The sequence below is a fragment of the Delphinus delphis genome, chromosome 2, assembly GCF_949987515.2.
Source record: "Delphinus delphis chromosome 2, mDelDel1.2, whole genome shotgun sequence".
Taxonomy (NCBI): Eukaryota; Metazoa; Chordata; class Mammalia; order Artiodactyla; family Delphinidae; genus Delphinus; species Delphinus delphis.
In genome coordinates, this window is record NC_082684.1 from 6,139,332 (window position 1) to 6,156,654 (window position 17,323).

The following is a 17,323-nucleotide window of genomic DNA, read 5'->3' on the forward strand; positions in this document are numbered from 1 at the left end:
AGTTTTAAACAGGAGGTCAAACACGTATGCCACACGGGACACGGGAGGGACAGTTCTGGAATTTGAGACCAGTTGGAAGGGTTTTGCACGTGTTGAGCTGGGTGAGAAGAGCCAGGGGACGGCAGGACAAACAAAATGCAAAGGGTGACTCGGAAGGTAAAATGCTGACCAGTTGAGGCCCAGAGAATTTTGTGGTGACTTCAGTGCCGAGACCACGACATCGCCTGCCCCCCTCCCACACCCCTTGACAGGAGAGATTAGGAAGAGATGCGGATTGTCAGTGTGGCTAGTGGATTTGGGGGTTCAGAAACTCTCACAGGATAGCTTTCAGCATAAAGAGGCTGAATAGGATACAACTAAGTTGTTTTATGTTTCCTTTGCTTATCTGAAAGTTTTAATTTCTCTAGTTCCAGAGTAAAATAAGTACATAATTCGGAAACAGAGCTTTTCTTTCTCCCTGATTCTTTATCCAGTGGGAAACCCGCCTTGTGTTCTTAATGACCAAATACTAAAGATGCTGTTTGCAAGTCAGTTCGAGTTCTCCAGAGATCCCGCTTCCCTCCTTGCGGGAGCGCAGGTCCTGTGGGTGGGTGGGTGGCTGGAGATGGCGGGGGAGGGGAGGGATGAGCTCAAAGCCTGTAACTTTGTAATGAATGATTATGTTTGGTTGAGACCAGCAAGGGATAACCTATACGATACATTTTCCGAAGAGTATGTCCCTCACTGCAGGTACGGGGTCTTCCATAAGGATTTCTGGCGTGAGTAGAATCAATGAAAATAACCAAGCAGTTCTTTGCTCAGTTTGGTGAAGCGAGCAGAGTGCACCCCTTTAAGTAGCTTTGCGTGTCTTTTATCCTCTAATCGCCGGAAAAAGGCCCTCCTGAGCGAGAGCACTTAGACGCTGTCTTGTCATCCTTCCTCCCGTGTACAGATCACCACCGGCTACAACCTGGAGGACGACCGCTGTGAGTGTGTAGCCCTGCAGGACTTCCGGGCCGGAGAGCAGGTGGGTTCCACACGGAGTCCCTCACCTCAAACTGTGTTGATCATTTTTAAAAAGTATTTAACTTGGGCAGAAAATTTTGAGATTTGTATTTAAGGCTTGTTTTCTGGAATACATATTGAGACCCAAAGCCGTAATAAATATGCCGTGCTCTGAATGGGACGTTCGGGTCCACCAGGGAGAAAGATGTGAACGCAGTTATTTGCACAGCCCATCTACTGTGTGTAACACCGTCAACTGAAAATAAATTCTGTGTTACGACAGTAGAACAGATTTTTCGATTGTATAAACTGCATTGTTTTCGTATCTTTTTCTGTTGATTAGAACCTTCTTTAAAAGGAGGCAGTTTATTTAAGCGGCAAAACCATAAGGGAATCAGGAACCGCAAGAGCTGCCTTCTTGTACTTTCACTTTAATCTGTGAAGTTTTAAGTAATATTTGGGGTGGGGTTGAACATGTGCGCGAATGGACATCTGCACTCTGCCTGGCAGTCCTGTGACCAAGCAGGGAACACAAAAGACAGAACCGACACAGACCACTGATGTTCGAGCTGGGACAGAGTGAAAAATACTAGCCTAACAAAGTGCCTGGAGACAGTGCAGAATGGCCGCAGCATCTAGAAGTGGATTTCTGACAGACACTTGCCTTAAACCCTGGTTCCAGGAGACGCTCTTGTAGTTAAAGGAGAGGGAGAAAAGAACATGGTGAATTTTAAAGTGCAGTCGTAAAGCAGCAGTCTCACTGTGACTGGGAGTGTGAGGGGGTATGAGAAAGGCTGGGACGACGGGGTCCGGCTCCTCTGGGTGCTAGGAGGCCGGCGTGTGCTCTCCTCAGCCCGCCCGGCCCCGCCCGGCAGCACACGATGTTCAGGACAGGGACATGGTCACCTCAGAGCTGTTTGTCTCCTTAGTGTGAAGTTGTGTTAAATATATGAGAACTGATCCTTTGCCCTGCTCTGTACTGAGAATGGATGTTAAGTTTCTTTTATATCCCTTTATTTTTTCTTTACTGCATCTCAGATTTACATTTTTTATGGCACTCGGTCAAATGCAGAGTTTGTGATCCACAGTGGTTTTTTCTTTGACAATAATTCACACGACAGAGTGAAAATAAAGCTTGGAGTGAGTAAAAGTGACAGGCTGTACGCCATGAAGGCCGAGGTCCTGGCTCGCGCTGGCATCCCAACGTACGTAGAAAAAAATCTGTCAGCTCTTTACTGTGGTACTTGAAATATTTCCAGTCGCGTAGTGTTTAACTGGCGTGTTAATAAAGCTTCTCTACCGTAGTTTGTCTTTATCCCTTCATCCCTGTTATACTGCAAAGTTAAACCGTGGAGATGCATGGTGATCTACCAGCGTTTTCAGATCAACATAATTGTGTCGCTGGAAGCGTCCACAGCCAGTTCCAGGGGATGTGGCCTGAAATCCTCGTTCAGTTAAATAAGTGTCTCCACGTCATTAATGCCTTTCACCTTGAAAAGGTTAATGACCTGGATCAATTCGTTTCATTTAATTCTTTGCCACCATTAGTTTCTGTAATGAAGTCATGATACTCAGTGATTTCAAGAATTTCTGGTTAAATCAAATCTTAAGATTTTCTTGCATTTGAGGTGCAAAATGATAAGGACAAGAATTATGATTTATTGGTTCTCCAGGGAGTGGAGAGAACCATTCTTAATGAAAATGGATTATCTAGACCTTTTTTTATTGAACTTGTCAATATTTGATTAATGATTAAAATGTGAACTCAACATAAATTATTGTTAACCTTTCTTAGGAGCCATGGGTATGCTTAATTCTCCTGATGTGTTGTGTGCACCCGAGATGAAGGCTATTAGACTAAGAACTGCAGGCAGTGATGGTTACCGCCACCCTCCTCGGCCAGCCCAGGCCTTCCGCATTTCGCCAGGGCTGAAAATTCTGTTTTTAGAGTTCTGGTGAGGAGGTGGGGTCCCTCATGCTGGCCCAGGCTCCCTGAGGACCACACACGGAGTGCAGATTCAGAGATTTCACTGTGGGGCGAGGAGGCCACTGCAGCAGGGCCTGATCTCTCTTCTTCCTCTCGTCAGCTCCAGTGTCTTTGCATTGCATTTTACGGAGCCACCCATCTCTGCCCAACTTCTGGCTTTTCTCCGAGTCTTCTGCATGACCGAAGGTAAATCATTTCAGAAAAAAAAAAAAAAGTTGAGTTTTTTTCTTTTTTTAATTCATGAAGTGTGAGACAGAGGGATTCAGATTAAAGATAAAATTACTTAAAATTAAAGCACTTTGGGGGGAAGAGGTAATATTGGAGAAAGAAGAAATTGATCTGTTTTATCCTGGAAGTATTTTATTAAATCCTCAGTGTGTTGTCAGTATACGCTTGTAATAAACAAATAATTCTCTACTGCATTGGAAGAAAACTTAATACATCTTGGATTGTCTGCCTGTATCAAAATTCGACACTTGTAGATGGGAGCTTCTGATGTGCCTGTTACCCGGGACGACAGAGCCCAAATGTCCTCGCGGTGAATGGTCATTCGACACTGAAGTCGGGTGGTCGGCCATGACCCACGCGGGCCAGAGGCCTTCATTTGTTAACCAGCTCTGTAGTGTGAATCCGAGATTGCCAGCAGGCCTTTCAGTGCCAGGCATCCAGTTGGAGTAAATAACACTGCAAACAGAACCTGTTTAAACTGCAAATATTCCTGTCTACAGCCTCTTATTTCAGGCACAAAAAGTTAAATGTATGCATTGAGCATTACTTTTATGTTTCCTTAAGACAAGCCGTTTGGGATCTCTGGCACTGAGATGTGATCTATTGCGGTTGTGTTTTCACTTTTCATCTGAAAATATACTCCTCCAAATCCCCTGGTTGTGAGGTTCCATTTTTAATTGTGTGTGAGTTTGCTGTTGTAAACTACCCTGGATCCTGTGCACAGCGGATTGGGTGGGAATGAGTGACAGTGAGTGCGTGCCACCTAACTGAAGAGACAGACAAGTGTTCTTCTGAAGGAAGCTGTCGGAGCGCTAGAGCAAGGGCAGCCCGGGGCCGGAGCAGAAATGACGGCCCGTGGAGGGAGTCTGCTGGTCTCTGCCGTCTGGCTCCCTCCCTTCATGTCTGCGGCCAGAGAAGTGCCGCCCAGGTCGTGGCTTGACATTGGAAGTAGAAGAAACTGAGTCCTGAAACACAGACAACCAACTGCAGAGCCCAGAGAGGTGATAGGTGGTCCTTGTCCCTCGCTCGCAGCCACACTGCTCTAGACTCCCTGTCACTCACGTGGGAGCTTCTGGTGGTTTTGTGCTTTGGCGCTGGTTCCTCACTTCAATTTAGTGAACATGAGTTAAGGGTTAACCGTGGGCTTTTCTTGGGTGTAATATAGGGTTACAAAGTTGAATGTCACAGTTTATATCCTGATGAGAGATGACGACGATGATAATCCCTATAATTTGGGAGCCCTCTCTCTGTGCCGGGCTCGATGCTGAACGTCGTGCAGGCTCTGTTCATCCTCATCAGCCTTGCTGGAGGGAGGTGGGGCTCCCACTTGACTGACGTAGAAGCTCCCATGCAAAGAGGAGCATAACTTGGCCACTCAGCTGGCCGGCGATGACCCTGACTTGGGACCCAGCTCTGCCACCTCAGGGCCTGTACCCCAGGCCCCCACGTGGCTCCTGCGGGTTTGCAAGACCGATAGCCCACGGAAGAGATTCTAGCGCTGCAGGGTGTCCAGGGGCCAGGCTGGGGGCCACTAAACCACACTCTTGCGGTGGGCAGGGAATGCAGGAAATCCAGGAAGGGCTTGTCAGCGAGAGGGAAGAGGGGGAAGAAACCTGCCCCCAGAGCCTGTGGTTCACTTCCTGAGTGTTCCAGGCAGGGTGATGGCCTTTCGTGGGTTTTATTTCTCCAGGCATGTGAAGCCAGTCCAGTATCACTGTTAAGAGCGGCAGAGAGAAAACTCTGCTTCAGCCCCTCACCTTCCCAATGTTAATTAAAGGGTGCAACTCGGTAGGTTGAGGAGGAAAACAGAAATTGTAACCTTAGTGTTGGGGGCGTCTAAAAAGAAACTTCTTCCACTTAAAAAGCATTTTAAAAACCTTCATTGCTTTATGCAGAGAATATAAACTGAAGGATCAAAAATCTAAAAATCCTGAATTTCATCATGACCTTTTGCTAACAAATGCAACTTAAGAAATTTCTTTTCTGAATATTAGATTAACTTCTATTTTCTTAAAAAAAACCCAGCAAACCTGCTTTTGAATCATCTTAGCTCCATTGATTCTCTTTAGTTTCTCTTTAGTCATAGACAGTTTGTCTTGTCAAGACAATTGATGCATTCTTTGAATCACTCTCGCTAATACTAATAAAAGTTTGGTTTGCTGGCAGCAGAAGTTCCTCCATTTGAATTGTAAATAGTGACAGCTGTAGGGCGTTTTGCTCTGAAAGAGATACTGTCTCATAATTACATAAGAAGCACGGTTGTATTTCTTGAGCATGAATAGGATCGGCATGTTTTGGTCTTTTGAAGATAATGTGCCAGGAGATAAAATGCTCAGAGCAGTTGCTGAATTCTTCCCTCTTCTTACGTATATTTGAAGGCAGTTGAGATGTGCGCTTGTGTTTATTTGTAATTCCTTTTTAAATTCCTGACAAGTGAGGGATATAGACACGTATTTCATTAACTAAGATTTTTCTAGTCCATTTTTGGGTTTCAGTTTGTGGTTTACTTGTTGTAAGACGAGACAAATAGCTTTGTCAGATCAACTACTGGAATTAGCATCCGTCAGATTTCAGTCTAGAAGGATCACTGGGTTGTTGTGCTGTTGTTTGTTTTCACAGTTTACGTTGCTCACCTACATGTCTTTTTGACCCAGTTGCTGTGACTGGGCTCAGAGTTTGCAAGAGGGGTGTTGTCAAAATAAGGCGTGTGTCGCTACAGATGGTCTTTAAGAAGTATCTTCCGAAACCATCTAAAGGCTCTCGGGATCCCTCTTAAAAACAGTGAACAGTGTGGAGGGCTGGCCCAGCAAGGCTTGGTCTGGGTTCCAAATCAGGAAGACCTCCCCTCTTTCTCCCCTGAAACAGCTCTGGCTCTGCTCTGGAGAGCCTAGCCATGGCCTGGCTGATGGATCAGGGAGAACTCTTCACCACAGGAAGATGACATTGTTGGGAAAGATGTTTTGTGAGGTGGCTGCTGGTTAAAATGAGAAGTAGTGCTGTTTCCCCTAACAGATGGCTGTTTGTGTTCTTGTAGAAGAATTGAAAGAACATTTGCTGGGAGATAATGCCATTGACAGAATCTTCACCTTGGGGAACTCTGAGTATCCTGTTAGCTGGGACAATGAGGTCAAACTGTGGACATTTCTTGAAGATCGAGCCTCACTTCTTTTAAAAACATATAAAACAACCATTGAGGTAATTCTGTTGATTAAGGGAGGATTTGTGCTTTGTCATGTTTTAAAAGATGTTTAATAAGATATTCTTTCTTAAATGTAAATTACTGTCGTGCTTTAGCAAAATCATTGTGTATTTGACATTTTTCATTAAACTTATTAATATTTTTCTATTTTACATGTTTACCCCTACCAAAAGAGTCACACTGAGGCATTGTTGATTAGAATCTAAATTTTTTACATTATTTAACATTTTTCCATAATTTCTAATTCATATGATACAAACACAAGTTTACTCTTGGGTCACTGACTTCAAGTGCCTGTCATCGTTCAGCCAGGTGCCGAGCCCTGGGCTCCATCAGGGCACAAGCCAGAAGGGTTTAGAGATAAGTGAAGTTCTGTCAGTGTCCACGCACCATTTGGTTTAGGCTCTTCTTTTTTGTTTTATAATCATTTACTTAGGTATAATTTACATAGAGTAAAATTCACACTTCTGAAGTGTACGCTTGGGTTTAAGCGTGCAGTCATGGCAGCCACCTCCACAGTCAAGTTCCAGAACCTTCTGTCACCGCCCGCCCCCCGTCACCCCCAATTTCTCTCATGCCTTCGTCCCCGGCAGCAACTGATCTGCCTTCTGGCACTATCGTTTTGCTGGTTTAGACTTGCTGTAGTTAATTTTGCTCTGTTTCCTTTTCCAGGAAGATAAGTCCGTCTTGAAAAACCACGCCCTTTCCGCTCGTGCCACGATGGCCATCAAGTTGCGCTTAGGTGAGAAAGAGATCTTGGAAAAAGCGGTCAAGAGCGCGGCCGCGAACCGAGAGCACTGCCGCAGGCAGGCGGAGGGGCACGCCCCGCTCCCCAAGTACGAGGAGAGTAACCCGGGGCTGCTGGAGGGCGTGGCGGACTCGCGGCTGCCCCTGGTCCTCAGGGACCCGGACGGGGAGGCCGGCGCACAGGAGGCCTTGACCCTCACTGAGGCTGTCCGCAGGGCAAAGGCTGCAGAGCACGGGCTGGTCAACGGCGAAAACTCTATACCCAACGGGACCAGTTCGGAAAAGGAAAGTTTAAATCAAGAGGAAAGTAAAAGAGCGACCGGAGACGCCAAAGAATCTTCTTCCGACAGCGCCGAGGAAGTTGGAAAGTAGCTCTGAGTCTGTCGGGGGACCCAGTTTAGCAGAAGTGTATGAACGGCCCCGTTTACATCGCTGTGTTTCCTTGTTCACGGTTTTCTTTCTGCAGAGAGGAAAATATGTTTTTGCTGCTTTATATAAAAATGATTTTTTTAAGTTATTTAAAAAATCTAGCTTCCCTTTCTGATTAAGATTGCCATCTTGCTTCTTGGCCAAACAAACAAGTTATCGAGCAGAGCACAGAGGGGGAAGAGGTGCCTCGGAAGACTGCAGACCCATTGCGGGCAAATGTATCTTCTTCCCGGGGAAGAATTCAGTTCCTCTGTCAGCTGTGCTTTTGTGGGCCTGTCATCTTGACAACCAGAATCAAAGCCTGCCCTGCCTCCTGCCAGCGGGGCTTGACGGTGGCGCTCTGGGGGTGCAGTGCGAAGGTGGGGCATTTGGCTGCACAGTGGAAAACGGGCTTGAGGTTAGGAAACTTGAGAGGCTGGGCAAAAAAAAAAAAAATTTTTCCTAAAAGAATAACACCCCAGTACCAAAAGAAAAGGTAAGGTGGCAACCTTATTTTTAATAGTTTTAAATGTTGATGATAATCCTAATTATATAAACACACACACACACACACACATCTAGTGATTTCTAAAGATTTGTTTACTTTTTGTGTTTTGTTTTACTGTATTGAGAACTTGTCCTTTCTCCTTGAATCCAAGTAGGACATGCATCCTCCTCCTAATTTTAAATGTTGGCTCTGATTGTAAAGTGGTGCATTTGCCCTCCAGCCCTGGTGCCGGGGAGCTGCGAGGGCACCATGTTCAAGGCAAGGCCGCTCCTGGCTTCTCTGGTTGTCACAACAAGCTAGAGATTTTCAAAGCTACACTTTTGAGTAAAAAGCCTTATTAAAAGGAAAACGTAATTAATATTTTTGTCTATTCCTTTTCTTTGGAGTGCGACAGGCCCCTTGAATCGAGCTTTTATGCAAACCATCCTGCTTATCCACGGGGTTTCGAACCTGACCCGTGCTGTGTGTTGCTCCCCCCCGGGGACTCAGAGATGGACGAGAGGCGTGTGCTCAGCCCCCTCCCTAGCCTGCAGGAGGTGCTCAGGGAGGGCCGGTGGCACGAGGAACACAGGAAGAGGAGTTCTTACTTTCAGGGGAAGTAGAGGCTTGGGGTGGTGTCCTGGAGGTGAGGTGGGATCCATCCCCAGAAAGCCACCAGTCTTCAGGTTATGGATTGCCAGTCTTCCTTAACTACAAATGTTCACATCGTCTCTGATGTCCTGACTATTAAGTACATCGCTTATTTTGGGAAAGGCTATGTGAATTATTCCCCCGACCGTCCCGGTAAACATCGCTGCACACAGGTAGTCTTCAGGGTGCTCTCGGTGTTTCTCCTTGGAGAAGACACAGCTCTGCCAATAACTTGCTTTATTCTCTACCAAGGACACCCCACCTCCCAGGGCTCCGCATGTCACGTGTACCTGCTTCCTTGGACGCTAGAGACAGGTTTCATCTTTACGTGAGGTCGGTGCCTGTAACTTCCTATGTTGTTAATGTGAACACAATCTGAACTGCCTCAGAAGAGGATGCCAGTGACATCAGCTCTCCTATCAGCCCTGTACCTGAGATACTTTACCAAAGATATGAAGTAGTCTGGGAAACCTACGTACTAATTTCCAAAAGGCAGAAGCACGGTGGTACTCAAGGAGTTTTCTCTCTGGAACAGGAGCCCCAGAAGAGATGAAGAATGCTCATGACTGATTTGCCTGTAGATGAGTTTCTCATTGGATGACAGCTTTCAAGTCTAATGTTAAATATATGTCCTTTGGGGGGGAAAAAAAATACACACACACACACACACACACACACACACACACACACACACAGTTCAGATGTAAAGTAGCCTCATGAGATAGAATAGTTTTCAAAATACTCCCTGGAGAAGATTCGAGTTCAGGTGGAGCTGGACGCTGGTCAGGACAAGCCCTGGTCCTCACGGCACCACTGGAGGGTGCAGGGACCCGACGCTCGGGCCTCAGTTCCCTCATTTACTTGGGAGGTGAGGGAACGGTACTAAATTATCAGTGGTCCCTGCTTAAAAATTCAGACACTTTTCTGTCCATGAATTGCCCATCCACAGTGTCTCTTTGTTAAGGTTATTGGACCAAAAAACGATTATATAGGTTACGCTCCAATCAAGGAGACTGTCTGTGACAAAAAGGGTGCTCATAGAACGCTTTTGATGTCGGAAGACAGAGTGTGTTGAATAACATGATCTCCTAGGTTGGATAGAATCACCCTTGCAGGACTCTGGGGGGGCCAGCGAGACCACAGTGCATGTCATCAGCCCTCTGCGCCCGTGAGGGATGCAGCACTGCTGCACAGACACTTGGGTTCACAACTGAAGCATTTGAAAACTGAGGGAAAGTGATTAAATTGGCATTGAAGAACCCTCACTGCCATCTGTCATGAAAATAGACCTTTCTCTCAAATCATTTTAAAGTTTACTTTCTTCTTAATGCTTTTGGATAAGAGGCTGCTCAGGCTAGTCATTGGAAAAATGCCAGCTTCTGCTTCTGTTTCGTTCGCTCTGTGTGTTATTTGTGTAAACAGGAATTAGATATCACCAGCCTAGAAAAATCACCCCGTCTTTCCACTCAGGCTGCCAATTGATGGGTGATTTCCCCCAATAGTTTCTAGAATAGGCTCACTAGAAGATGTATTTAATTTTTTGGAGAGGTGAGGTAAGACATTAAAAGTATAATATACCCAGGTTCCCAATATGCAGGGTTATGCTAAATTAAACTTTCACTTAAACATGAGGGAATTTGGGCTTCCCTGGTGGCGCAGTGGTTGAGAGTCCGCCTGCCGATGCAGGGGACGCGGGTTCATGCCCGGGTCTGGGGAGATCCCACATGCCGCGGAGCGGCTGGGCCCGTGAGCCATGGCCGCTGAGCCTGCACTTCCGGAGCCTGTGCTCCGCAACGGGAGAGGCCACAACAGTGAGAGGCCCACGTACCACAAAAAAAAAAATTAGGGAATTCGTTTTCTGTAAGTCATCACTTACTATGTGTTTGATGGTTAAAGCGTACATGTTGGAGTGAAAGAATTCAAAACAAAACCCAAAGAAAGTACCTACAACTTGAGTTCAGAACTAAAATAGCACTGGCTGTAAAGAAAATGGGGGATCATGATTAGTGGTGGTTGGTTTTGGGGGTGAGTTTCAGGAAGCCCAGATCTTGAAGTGTTGGCTGTAACCATGGCTACAGTGAGAAGCTTTTTATGTGATATACCGTGCCATGTTCACATTATTACCGATCTGGCAAAATGAACATGTTTATTATTAATAGGATGTAGCGGTAACCTGACCCAAGAATCTGGCTCACTTTTATTTAAATGTCAGTTTCAGGTAAGTATACAGTAGAATCCAATAACCTCATTAGGGGTCACCCTACTGTTTTAATCAGCAGCACGTTATATAGTGTATTCCTAAAATTCTGTGTGTAAATCGAATTTGAGTAACTCAAATTGTATTTAGATGCACTGGCGAATTTGTTATTTAAATGAAGCTGCAGTGCTGGCCCTGGGTATTTGAAGAACTGTCATGGAAAGGAGGGATGGGACTCACTCTGTCTCTGCAGAAGGCACAGCCAGGGCCAGTGGGCCGGGAGGCAGATCCCCGCAGAGGGAGGGGCGCTTCCTAACAATGCAGGCTGCTCTGGACGTGGGCATGGACGTGAACAGATCGCCGGCCGTGGGAAGAGGGTGTTCTAAGTGTCTGGGGCACTTTGATTTTACTTATCTTTATGCAGAGGGTGGGGAGGCTTTCCACGGTGGCTGAGAGTGCAAGTTGCAGGCCACATGGCTCTGGGTTCCTGACCCAGCCCCGCTTCTCTCCTGGGACCTGGGGACAGTCCTTGGACGTGTTTGTACCCACCTTTAGTGCGTCTGCGCTTCCTACCTCTAGAGGGTCCGGGAGGACCAGATGAGGTAACGGGTATGAAAGCTTCTGGCAGTGTCTGCCGCGTGCTAAGCGTTCAGTAAATGTGAGTCGTTACTCTTTTCCAAGTCTGAGCCACTCCTGGGAGGCAGGAAATGTGAGTGGGCCTGGGTGGGGGGACTGGGGGGCAGCAAAATCATCCCTGCTCTGCAGGCAGGCTGCTGGCATCTGTCCACTGAGACAGACCTGGACTGAGAAACAGTTGTGTTCCTGGTGTAATGCCAGGTTCTGTGTAATTCGGATTCCTAAGAAGCCCTTGCTGCCCCCGCAGGTGGTGAGGCAAGCATTTGAACAAATAACCGTAACCCCGGGCAGAGCACGCCACGCTTCTGGAGACGGGGTGCTCTGCGCACTCTGGAACTCGGGAAAAGAAGCGCTGGAGGAAGTGGTACCTGGGCTTTCAGGGGTTCGTCTGTGAGCAGTGGAGTGGGGACAGGGCAGTGCCAGGCTGGAGGTGGGGGGTAGGAAGTTGAGGTCCCCCTGAGGAATCCCGCAGGAGGCTCCTGAACTGGCTGGTGCCCAGGGACCCCAAGGAGAGCTCCTGCAGAGTTTCACCTACCTTGTAATGAATGAACTTCTTTAGATGGAAAAATGTAGCAATGGCCAGCTGCTTGAAAGACCATTGGTATTTCCCGTAGAAACGAGATAAAACGGCAGAGAAACCTGTGTTCATGGACGCCTTAGCCTGCCTGCGGGGTTAGGAAACTTAGCCCAGATTGTCACGCTTATTTCGGCGCCAACCCCTAGGTTTATTCATTCTCCTAACGCCCTCTTACGACTCAGGCATACCTGTGTGTGTGTCCATACATATATTGTACATGTATACATTTACACAAATGTGTGTGTGTATATGTATACGTGTGCACATAAGATTTTCTCAAAACTCGTATTCTTCAGTTTCAGGCAACAGAGAAGGTGCTCGGCATGGCTGAGGGCAGACTTCACCCAGCTGGTGCGATGTGAGTGCCGGTGCCTTTGTGGCTCATCTTTCATTTCCTGGTGCCTCGTGCAGGACCTGGCGCCTAGTGCGTGCTCTGAAAAGGCTTCCTCACTGGTGGAGCACCCCCAGCAGTGGGAGACCTCCACCTCGGTGGCTGTGATTTACACGCTCCTGTGGAGAAGCTCCAGGCTCACGTTAAAATCCCGCTCTTCTGCCCCGGCTGGATCAAATCAAGGGCACAGGAATAACCCCCTCCCCCCTCACATCCGTCCTCCCCCCTTAGGAAGCAGGTGTTATAACAGACACACTGACACCACCAGCTCTACCAGCAGCTGTACAAAGGTGGTGTTTTACAGAAAAGCCTTTATGGGGTTATTTTTGCCAGACTTGGGTGCTGAGGGTGTTGAGGTGGAGAGCAGGCTCGTGGTGTGCGTGTTTGCTGCCTGCTGAGATGCTCTGGGAATTGGTGACTCATGCGCCGACGACATTAACAAAAGCTACCGAGTGTTTCAGGGAACGGGCCGGGCCATTCCGCGTAAGTTAACTGGGTGGAGCTCTCAGAGTGCCAGGAGCCCCATCCTTTGGGGTGACAGGAGCGGCTGTCTCCTCCCCCAGGCCCTCAGCCCTGCGACATGAGTGGACCAGCGGTCGTGCAAGGGTGAGCAAGGGCCCCCATGGGACCCAGCAGTTTTCCAGGTCAGACTTCTTGGAGGCTCAGACGGCAAAGACTTCAGACCTTCAAGGTGTGGATTCTTCCCCACAGGGACCCAAACAGCCTTGGTCTGCTGCTATCTCGCACTGCACCCCGGTGGCAGGGGCAGGTGGCAGAAGCCCTGTTTTCCAGATGACAAAGCACAGGTCCAGGTGCCGTGTTGTGCTGCCGGGAAAGTGAGACACGGGTGGCCACAGGCTCCCATCGCAGTTCCTCTTCCTTAATAAGCTTTGATTCAGTGACACCTGTCGATTCACCCAACAGTTGTTGGAGTATCTGATCAGTGCTGGGGGTGCAAACAGTGTACCCCCAGCCGCTCACCCACAAGGAGCTCCAGGAGCAGCGGTCCTGGCACCCAGCCCATGTCTGGAGGCTGCAGGGCGCCTCCTGGGGAAGTTACACCCAAACTAGGTCTTGAGGCACATTCCTTTGTTTCCATCCCTAACAGAAAAGAGACTGTCCAGGGCTTTTAATTCCCCAGTCTACAGAATGGTAGATTACCTGTAATTCTCTCTTAGACTAATTTTTATTCCTTATCCCCCCCCTCCCCAAAAGGTTCATTTCTATTACCAAATAATACAGAATTTAAGTCTCTGATTTCTTTTCACAACTTAAGTGCTTTGAACACATGCCTCAGGGAACTAGAATCTTCTTCATGTTTACAGATACTACATTTCCAGATTTCCTAACATTCTGGGATCTTCCGAATGAGGGTGGAATGATAAGAGGGGAACCCCAGCATCATAGCTTTGGGGTGACTCCAGATAAATGACCGTGAAATCCCTGTTTCCTTTGCTGAAACAGAAACCCGTTATGAGACTGGTACGTGAGAGCGTGAATGGTGGAGATTAGCCCCATTTCCCCAAACTAGTCCACGAGCACCCATCCCAGAATGATGACATTTAAAGAAAACCACCTGTTAATCCCGTGGGGTTTGACTAGGCCACACCTACTTCAGTCTATCTCAAACGGACAATTAACAAGGAAATGAGAGGATCCAGCCTCAGTGACACACCACATCTGGGCATAGAAGCTTGTCACCTGTTTCCCTGTCGTTCCTGTGATAAGTTTTGTTGTTTACCGCCCACGTTGCCTTTGGCCAAAGCGGCTAAGCTGTCTGTCCACGACATTTCAGTGTCTAGAAATCCAAACGAACAAATACTCTCTCCTGAAACAAATATAAAATGACGCCCGTAGGCATCAGATAATTCTGCAGGCTATCTCCAAGGAAGCCGGAATTTCCAGCAGCAATTAAACTGTATGACTGGATACAGGAAAAATGTTATAATTGCTCACAGGTAGCAATTTATTAGGATAGATGTTACTTGTGACATGTGTCAAAAAGGTCAGAGTTTGTATTTCCTTGGACATTAACCTAATCTTTGAAACTCTAGAAGTTACACTTTTTGGTCATTAATTTTTTTTTTACAAGCAGAGATTTTGACAATTAACCCAGTTAATAAAGGTCAAATTTCAATTTTTTCTTTTCCAATTTCTGGAGCACTCAACTTACTCCTTTTTGAAAATGGGAAGATAGAGGATAAACAGTTATTAAATGAATACAAGGATGTAGTTCTGCTGTCAGGGTGATGATTATAAAACAGCTGTTACTGGAAGAATAGAATTGCTGTGTATGTGATGGGGAGGAAAGTAGATTACAAGCCGAGGAAATAGAAAAATGAAGCCCCAATAATGTGTGCGGTTAGTAGGATAATATGAGTATATGCGCTTGTTAAATCATCTCAGGATTCTAGTCATTCAATTATGGAGACTTCAGGCTTCAACTATTGAATCTGCACATTTAAAAATAAGTGCTTTCTGCAAACTCGCAACGAAGGGCAACGTGAGTTAAGAACAAAAGCGTCACCCTCCAGGTTGCATCCCCGAAATGACCCACAGGCAGACAGGCAAACAGAGCAATCAAGGCAGCTCGGCCGCCAGCGACCAGAGGCCAAGGGTGAAGCTGAGTAATGGGGGGCCTGCCAGCCCATTCCCTGCACCACCACCGCGGGCAGCCTTCCCAGATCGGTGTCCACGAGGAAGGGAATTCTATCATCTCTTCATGGCATGGGAAACAGCAGAGAAAGTCCACCAAGACCTCCTCTGTCACCAAAACAAGACAAGCCAAACCTCCCTTTTCACCCTCATCCAACCCGACCCCACGCCCCTCCCTCTGGCCCTGGGTCCCACCTCCCCGCAGGCTTTATAGGAGCCCCTACCTGGGCAATCTCCTTTCCCCTGCTCCGTTTGCGCCCCCTGGTGGCAGTGCCAGCTAGGACGAACCGCCCTCCAGGAAGCCGCCGGGGGAAACGAAGCCAAGTTCTAGGAGGTACCTTCCCAGACCGAGCCAAGAACTTGATCCGAGAGGTGGATTTTTTTTTTCGCATTATGTGTGTTTGGGGTTTGTTGGTGCTCCTGTTGTGTTGTATAAATAAACGCTTCTCAGTACAGATGTGCTCAACGTTAAGGAATAGGTAAGACCCACAATTACACCTGTTTATCCAGCAAATACCAACGATGTGCACGGAGCCAGGACCCTGCCCTGTCTGCGGGTGCCCTCTGGCCCTGGACATCTCCCCGCCATCCGGCTTCTCCATCCTTAAACTGTGGCTGAGGCCCTGCACGTCCACGGCACATTGTAGCGCCCTCGCCACGAGATTTCACTTTGCGATTGATACGCGAGGCCCCGTTTACAGCCCGCGGCTGTGCCCGCGGCTCCTTGCACAGTGTAGGTGCCCAGAAGAGGCCCAAGAGAAAGGAAGTCCAAGGCAGTTGGCTCAGCAAGAGGGCTGGAAACTGTAAACGGCAAGAAATAGTCTTCGACAAAATATAATTTGGAAAATTGTTAGAATGGTGACTTTCACTATAATGCTTTATTCCCAACAATTCCACAACGTTATGCCTGCGGGCAGAGTGGACAGATGGATGGATAGGAACTCACAGGGTGATCGCATACTCTTAAGAAGGACAGATCACTTTCCCAAAGAATCGTGGTTGGGAGGCAAAGACGCGACTCGCTTTACAGAGCTGGTAGCAGCCTGTCCTCGGGGATGCGTGGCGCGCAGGGAGTGCCACCTGCCCGGGGACACCAACGGAAAGGAAAGGCAGGCGAACGGAGCAGCGTCTGCCAATCCCGAAATATCCCTGCAGGCTGCAAACCTGTGTTAAATCTGAGCGCACCTGATGCTCTGGGCCCCTCGTGGGGCTTGGTTAGAATAGGCCGTCGTGGCTTTGCCAGGAAGCTGTAGGGAAGGGGACTCTGGCCTGCATTTTTTTCCCTGTTGACCTCCTCCACTCACGAGTCACCTGCCCCACAGGCTGTAGGATGCCCCCCTCGGGCCTCATTCTCTTGCCCACCTCTCCGCCCCACGTCCTGCCCGCTCCACAGCGCTCTTTCTACCCCATGTCTCCTCTCCCTTTTCCACAGTAGACTTTTCCAGAGATTTTATTGTATCTACGATTTGCCCAATACCTACAGCGGGGGGAAGACCCCCAGACTGGAAGGAATCAGGGCTGGTCTGGGTACATCAGAGCGACACAGGGGTGGCCGCCGGGGAGGTGGTGTGGGAGCCTGGCCTCAGCAGACAGCAGCACCTTCCCCAGTGGACAGGGAGGCAGCTGATGCCTGGCTCTTCTGACGCTGGGGGGCTGGAGCCAGGGGTGGGGCTGAAGTGGAGGAGGGCCCTTGGAAGGCTGAAGGCTGGTCACAGAGCCTCCCGCACCCCCGCGCCAGGCAAAAGAAATGGGGCTTTTCTCCTGTAGGGAGGGGCCCTCTGAATTTTGGGGGAGATCCCTGTGGGGTCCTACACAGTGCACTGGGGGGACCAGGCTGGAGTAGGGAACTGCTCAAGTGTCTGCAGCAGTGAACCCCAGGGAAGGTGAAGGGGTCCAGCCAGGAGGTCCAGGAGGAAAGCAGATCTGAGGGAGGTGCCTGTTGGGGAGAGGAGAGCCCAGGACTGCTGGGGCCTGGGGGCTGGAGATGCCATTAAGCAAAAACTGCTCTGGGGATGGGAAGCAGGTCTCCTGGGGGAGCCAAAAGCCCCCTTCCCACCTCTGCAAAGCCAGCAGGCTGCAGTGACAGGTGTGAGCCCTGTGGACTCACACTTCCGCCTGTGGACTAACCTGTGGACTCAGCCCAGCCCTTCCACCGCTGACGGGGTTATTTAACCGA

At 48.4% G+C, this 17,323-nt stretch overlaps 1 protein-coding gene across 3 annotated transcripts in view; it reads left to right on the forward strand.

The window, feature by feature from the left end:
- SETD3 (SET domain containing 3, actin N3(tau)-histidine methyltransferase) overlaps positions 1-8,421 on the forward strand; it is a 69,608-nt gene extending 61,187 nt beyond the window's left edge. For 2 of the 3 annotated variants that reach the window (XM_060003942.1, XM_060003941.1), the window contains exons 9-13: positions 932-1,006; positions 2,023-2,189; positions 3,072-3,157; positions 6,234-6,394; positions 7,071-8,421. In XM_060003942.1, coding sequence (XP_059859925.1) covers positions 932-1,006; positions 2,023-2,189; positions 3,072-3,157; positions 6,234-6,394; positions 7,071-7,517 — 936 coding nt within the window. In that variant the 3' untranslated portion in view covers positions 7,518-8,421. Of the gene's footprint in view, positions 1-931; positions 1,007-2,022; positions 2,190-3,071; positions 3,158-6,233; positions 6,395-7,070 lie in introns of those variants that run through there. The other variant, XR_009518293.1, reaches the window with a different exon arrangement.
- The last annotated feature ends 8,902 nt before the right edge of the window (positions 8,422-17,323 follow it).